This window comes from Diabrotica virgifera, chromosome 2 (assembly GCF_917563875.1).
Source record: "Diabrotica virgifera virgifera chromosome 2, PGI_DIABVI_V3a".
Classification (NCBI taxonomy): Eukaryota; Metazoa; Arthropoda; class Insecta; order Coleoptera; family Chrysomelidae; genus Diabrotica; species Diabrotica virgifera.
The window spans coordinates 229,612,379-229,619,616 of record NC_065444.1 but is presented as its reverse complement, the minus strand read 5'-3'; the positions used below and the strand labels follow the sequence as shown (position 1 = coordinate 229,619,616).

At 33.6% G+C, this 7,238-nt stretch overlaps 1 protein-coding gene across 1 annotated transcript; it reads right to left on the bottom strand.

Moving 5' to 3' along the window:
- Nucleotides 1-3,504: 3,504 nt before the first annotated feature.
- LOC126880937 (uncharacterized) lies at nt 3,505-4,680 on the bottom strand. The gene has a single exon (XM_050645013.1). It carries the CDS (start codon nt 4,678-4,680, stop codon nt 3,505-3,507), a length of 1,176 nt encoding a protein of 391 aa, XP_050500970.1.
- Nucleotides 4,681-7,238: the final 2,558 nt, after the last annotated feature.

The window sequence follows — 7,238 nt, the reverse complement described above, 5'->3', positions numbered from 1 at the left end:
GCACATTACTGCCTGCTGTGGTGAATGTGGCGATCGGAATCAACTTTGAATTTGGCATCAAATATTTTTTGTAGAGATTTATTTTTTAATTTATTTTACCGCCTTATTTTATACCGCTTCTAATCATATTGTACCCGTTGAGTACAGTTAATTTTAGTTTGTTCGTGAAAAACAATGTCATAAATAAAATATGTGTTATAAAAGTGTTTTTATCTACTTTATCTCATATTATGTATAAGTTTTCAGTTTACGAAAACTGTCATTATAGATAGCAGTACGTGAAGGGTTAAAAGTGTGCGTGAAGTAACAATTTATTTTTTCAACTACCTCTACCGAAAGTATACATTTCCTGACCTAATTATTGGGAGCAAAGTCGTACTTTTCCTCCCTAGTGAGACAAAGTACTTTTACTGCCTAGGGAGTAAAAGTAAAAGTGACATCATGGTATGACGGGAATGAAATAACTTATTGACGCCCCATACAATATTCTATTTTCTATTACGTAACTATCTATACATCTTAACGTTTATTTATGGAACACCCTGTATTTTGCAGAATGGTAAAAAACAGTAAATTGTTATTTTGATTTAACAATGTTTACATTAATAATTTGATTTATAGTTGACAGTTGACAGTTACACTGTACCTACTTGTTAGTTTTCGTTCTCTAATAAATTTTGTTAGTTAGTTACATAAATAAATTATTTAAAAATGAAACAATGACTTGATATTTGATGGAGGAGGAAAAATCATATGTATAACATGGGAGTAAAGTGCCTTTTCCTCCCTTGAATGATACTGCTCGGGCAGTAAACTTCATTCTCGTGAGGAATAGTAGCACTTTGCTCCCTTATTATACAAATAGCTATTAAATGGGATTTACTTTTTCGCACGGTTTTTGTGGCACACTTTCATATAATCAAATATCGTTAACTTTTGCGTTGTCATGGTGATGACATGTGAGCATTAAATTACAACAAATGTTTGACAGTTTTGTGGTTTTGAAGAAGTTTGAATTTGTAAATGTCAAAGTTCTAATAATTGGATGCCTCAGAAGTCAAACGGTGTAAGTCACATTCTCCCTAAAAATAACTTATGAGATATAACATGGAGTGGCGAATAGGCGAATGCTGGTTTATTTTAACGCAAAACAAATTTAAAGCGGAATGTAGGGATATTATAACAAAAAAATTCTTACCTTATTTAACTGGTAGGTGTTGATGTCTTCAGTTATTACTAAGGTGAGAAAAGAAGGAGAGAGAGGGTTAATTTATTTTTTAGGATAACTGAACCGGCGATTTATGGCGGCGATAATTGTTACTATACGAGACGACGACTTTAAACTAGGTATATACTAAACGACGACTAAACAAAGAATGTATGTGCTCTTACTTTCTGAGACTACGACTAGTTACTATTAAATTCTAAAGGTAATTAACAAAAAGCCGAAAATTTTAGCACAGGATTTGGACAAATAAATAGACCATGTACTTCGAATAAAATAAATATAATGAGGAAAAACATCCTGCCCCCATGCACTTGAACCCATCACCCTAAACAAAAATTTTAACTATCAAATAAAAAAAAATCCTCTCCAGTTTATTGACTGGGTAGAGAACACAGTTTAAAGACTGGGCGCATGTAACTACCGTGCTTGGTTCGCACTTTTACGATTCGAACAATCCCATCTTTTCTAGGATACAAAGTCTCTATGACTGCCAGAGGCCACTGTAAAGGTGGGATAGTTTCATTTTTTATTATAACTACCATTCCCTCTTTGGGAGGATTGGAGTTAGTGTTCCATTTTAAACGAGACTGCATAGAAGACAAATATTCTGAATGCCGTCTTTTCCAATAATGTTTAACAATGCAATCTAGTAATTTTTATCTTTTCAAAGTACAGTAAAACCTCGATATAACGGACCTCTATTTAACGGACCTCTATTTAACGGACTTCGGATATAACGGACAAAAAATCCGATCAAATGTAAAAAAATTGAATGCAAAAAATACGAAAAATCGGATTCTGGAAGAAAAATCAGCAAGGACAGGATCTCGGTACTGCTTTGTGCTAACGCCGATGGATTGCATCGATTGACTGCTATAATTGTTGGCAAATCTCGTTAACCTAGAGTTGTTAAAGATATGTATAATGCATCATCTGCTCGTTTCATATTATAGCTCTAATGGTGAACCAAACTTTGTAAGTAAACGATGGTAAAATAACTTTGGCAACCAAACGAGAATATTGTAGAAAGATTTTAGATGACTTGATACCTTTTTTAATTTACAGATGTGTACACTGTATCTAAATACAGTGCGTACATATTATTAAAATAAAATTTTTTATCGATTTGAAACCTATTTTTGTATAACGGACTTTCGGCTTTAACGGACATGCCATCCCCCCCAATTAGTCCGTTATATCGAGGTTTTACTGTACCCATATTATTATCAAGATCAATATCCATCGAGCGTAATGACACTAAAGGTTCTGTACATAAAAAATGCGATGGAGTCAGCGCGACTGGATTTTCAGGGTCGTTACTTTGAACACAAAGAGGACGCGAATTCAAAAGACACTGGATTTGTAACAGAAGAGTTAAAAATTCTTCGTAAATAAGGACCTGATTCCCCACAACTCTACTTAAATGAAGTTTTACACTTTTTATGTTGCTTTCCCAAATACCACCGAAGTGACTGCCATAAGATACGTTCATTTTCCAAGAAATTTTGGTATTATTAAGTTCCTGTTGGAGTGCATCTTTGTACGTTTTTGAAGTGGTTAATTAATATATTTCATCGAGGAGTCTTTTGGCATCCACAAAATTTGTGCCATTATCTGAATATAAATCCTTACAATTTCCACAACTAGATACAAATCTTTTAAAAGCGACCAAGAAACAATGTGTAGAGAGCGAAGAGGCTAATTCAAGATGTATGGCTTTCGTACTTAGACAAACAAACAAACATAAGTAAGCCTTCTGAGTTTTTACGCCACGATATTTCCCTATAGTAATGGAAAATGCACAAGTATAATCTACACCAGTGTGTAAAAAGGCTTTTGCCTGATTGACTCTTACGGCGGGTAAGTCAGCCATCATAGGATAGGATTAAGACGAAACAACGATTACATCTCCAAATTCTATTTCTGATGACCTGACGACTAGGTAGTATCCAATAATTTGTTCTCAGAAGATTTTGCAACAAATATGCTCCAGCATGTCAATGCAATTTATGGAAATAATCTATTAACAAAATGGTTAAAGGATCGGTTTTGGGCAACAAAATCGGATGTTTTGTTCAAAACTACATTGGGAGTTAGACAAACGTCCACCTACTCTAATTATTCCATTTTCAATAAATGGATTCAAACGACGTATGGGAGATTTTACAACGAGATTTGGGAAAGGGCTTTATATTCTTCAGAAAAATGTTTTTGCTGGACAGCTCGAATTAATTCAATTTCTGCAATTTTTAAATCAAATAGAGATATCCGTTTATTTAAAGGCAATTTTTAAGAAATCTCAATACGTATACTGTGGAGTGTAAAAGTTTCGACCAACTGGAAAAATATTCAATAAGAGTATACAGCGGAGAAATTACACGAGTGACATTACCAAAGAAGGTTTGTGATCTATATTCAGAATCACAAATGATAATTTCCTGTCCGTTGACAGACTGAATAGGCCAATATTCTGGCTCTAACAGTAACCAATTTGGACCAGTAAACGATGTGGGATGGTTGACTAACGAAGAGGGAAACAAACCTCGAGAGGCACAATCAACAACATTTTCCTTTCCAGGAACAAAAAACCAATACAGTGACGGAACCATCTTATGAATTGTAACAACTCTATTTTGAACAAATAATTTGAGATTTTTCTCTGAGGACTTTATCCAATTTAAGACAATCATGGAATCACTTAAGGCAAAAATTTTATCAATATTATGTCTAGGAGAATAAGTTTCAAGAGCATGTGAAAGAAGCTTTGAGAGAAGAAGCGCTCCACAAAGTTCTAATCGAGAAAGAGTTATTTTAGACATTGGAGATACTTTAGATTGAGAGTACAGTAAAGTAACTCTAACTTGACCTGTACAATTAACAACCCTGGAATAAACAGTAGCTGCATATCCAGCAGCACTTGCGTCTGAAAATCCTACAAAAGACAACGACGAATTAGGTGTAACTGATATATGGCGTGGAATTTGTATTTTGCATAGGACATGAAATTCATTTTGAAACTTTTCCCGTGCTATTTCGATTTCTTTTGGTACAGTACTATCCCAATCTAACTTTAGAGTCCAAAGTTTTTTCATCCAAATTTTAAGCAAGAAGGTTATAGGAGATAGGAATCCCAAGGGATCAAACATACGAGCAACACGTGAGAGCATGTTTCTTTTTGTACAATGGGTCGATGAGGGTATTTCTAACCCAAAACTAAAATTGTCACATTTTGCTTCCCATTGCAATCCTAACACTTTGGAGACTGACTTATCAAATTGTTTGGTTTTGACCAATTGGAGGGGTTCGGGTATTGTCGATAGTAGATCGTTCGAGTTCGACATCCATTTGGTTAATTTAAAACCACCTTTTTGAAACAAATTCACTAACTGAGTGTGTGCAACTATAGCATCAGAATCATTTGGAAAACTGCTAATAAAACCGTCTACATACATATCTCTTAAAATTGGGATGACAGCATCAGGAAAATTTTTAGATTCGTCATTACATAATTGTTTTATTACCCGGAGACAAAGATACGGTGAGGATTTTACTCCAAAAGTTAAAGTATTTAATTGGAAAATAGAAATAGGATCATTGGTATCAAATCTCCACAAAACCCTTTGGAACGAACAATGAGATTCAACAACTTCAACCTGTCTACAGGTTTGTTTCAAATCAGCGACAATTGCGATTGGAAAAAGACGAAAATTCAATAATATTGTGGTAGGATTATTTTGCAATATTGGACCTTTATAAAGAATTTCATTTAATGACGGTCCTTTACTAGTTTTCATAGAGGCATCAAAGACTCTTCTATAAGGAGTGGAAGGGCTATCTGGTTTAAAAACACAATGAAGTGGAATATAATACGACAACGAATCAATGGTTTGAATGGGAACTTAACTCATGTGCTTTTGGTCTAAATAGTCCTGAAAGATATCACAGTAAAGCTTTCTAAGTTCTGGGTTTGGTGCGAGGCGATTTTCTAAGGACAGCAATCTATTTTTAGCAAGAAAAAAAGAATCACCCAGTACATTAGGATCATTTTGTAACGGCAACGAAACTGTGTATCTACCATCTGCATCTCTAGATACATTTTCTAAAAATAAATTTTCACAAATTTCATCTTCTCTAATCCTCTAATTCATACATTCTTTCGACCAAGGAATCTAAATTCAACAAAGGGTTACAGACGAAAGACACATATGTGTCGATTTTTTCAAAATTTGGTGTAGCTGAGCCCATGACTACATAACCTAAACTAGTTTCAGTAGCCGATAGAGAACCTTCGCACGACACTCTATTACAATATTACAACCAATGATATTTGAGAAGACAGATAAGCCTAAAATACCATCTATCTTGCCAGGAAAAAAGAAATTCGGGTCAGCTAAATTCAAGTGTTCTATACTGTTAATACAGTTTTTATCAACTGGTTGATCTGGCAACTTATTAGAGATTGTGTCTATAAGCAACACTTCTATAGGATATTGTCGGGCCCAACCACAGCGAGCTCTATTCTGGATTGGATTTTATTTCCAGAAACCTATTCCATATCCGTGAGACACTAATCTGAGAAATACCGCCTCTGTCCACCACGAACCGCTCTGAATCGCCTTCTGCAACTAATAATATGCGATGATTCTTGCATGGTCGAACTCAAAAATTAAATTACGGTTCATTATAAATGACATTTTCACCAATGTTTCCAGAATTAAATTTTCAAAAAGTTTATATCTTGGCAAAACCAGATCAATTATTATACGCGTAGTATAAAATCTTCTCTTTAAACGTAGTTTCCATATCTTAATTATAAAACAATACAATAGGTATATAAACAATTACTGGATAGTAGCATTATAATTATTAAGGTACCAAGGGTATTATAAGGACAATAACGCTTGAGGTCAATGGTGTATATACCGAGGGCCTTTGGCCCGAGGGATATACGTTGACGGAAAGCGTTATTATCTATAATACCCGTGGTGCCTTCAACGTTTAATGCCTGACTAAATTATTCATTATATGCAAAATATTTGAATGAATTTTGAATTAATTAGTTTCCAAATAAATATATTTACCAGCAATAGTCGTAACGTAATTGTGGTAACCATAATTTTACTTAGGTTGTTATTTGTCAACTAGACAGTATTTAAGTAGTTATTTAAATTTAACGCCCTAGGGCATTATATTATCATACTTAACTGACTTCGAAATCATGTCATTATTTGTCAAATAATATACCAGAGGTACATTAAAAAAATAAATACGTAAATTATAAACAAACTGAAACACTGCAACATACAATACTGATGTAAAAGTAACAATATTAATTTCACTAAATAATTACTGGCCTACATTTTGTATTTGTACCCTTTACTGATTCTGTAATTTGCTATAGAAATGAAAGAATGATCAGATCGCAGTTACTCTGATGAAATTGAGCAATAGGTATTAAAAGTCTGAAGACGAAGGTAAGACCGTAATTTTAATTTTATATAAGCGGCAGTAATACTCCAGAAAGTTTTACAGAGTGTTTTAAAGTTTATAGCGTATTTAAATAGATTAAAGATCGTCACAGAAGTCTTTGCATTTTATACCTTAGTGCGAGAAGGAAGTGATGGTTAAATTGTTTTAACAAAGGCAACAAATTCAATATTATTTAATTAGAGTGCTGTAGTGAAACCGGTGGGCATTAAAGTAACAGCATAATTATTTGCTAAAAACACAATAAAATATATACACAGTACACGCATAAAATATTTGGGATATTATTATATTGAAGTTGCCAAATCTGCAGTTTCTGAGATATACGGATAATATGCGTATTTTTAAGTTAGATCACCAGTATAATTTAAAATTTTCTGTTGCAGTTTTTTATTGTCGATATAGCATATATCCTGTTAATGGCGAATCTGGACGAATAATGTGCAAAAATTAGTAAAAACCTTTTTATTACCACCGTTAATACTAATACAAAGAGAAAATAAAATAGGCCACATGGTATTTG

Bases quoted from the DNA above. Each gene is read 5' to 3' on its own strand.
- LOC126880937 (XM_050645013.1), bottom strand. From the start codon at position 4,680: ATGTATGTAGACGGTTTTATTAGCAGTTTTCCAAATGATTCTGATGCT.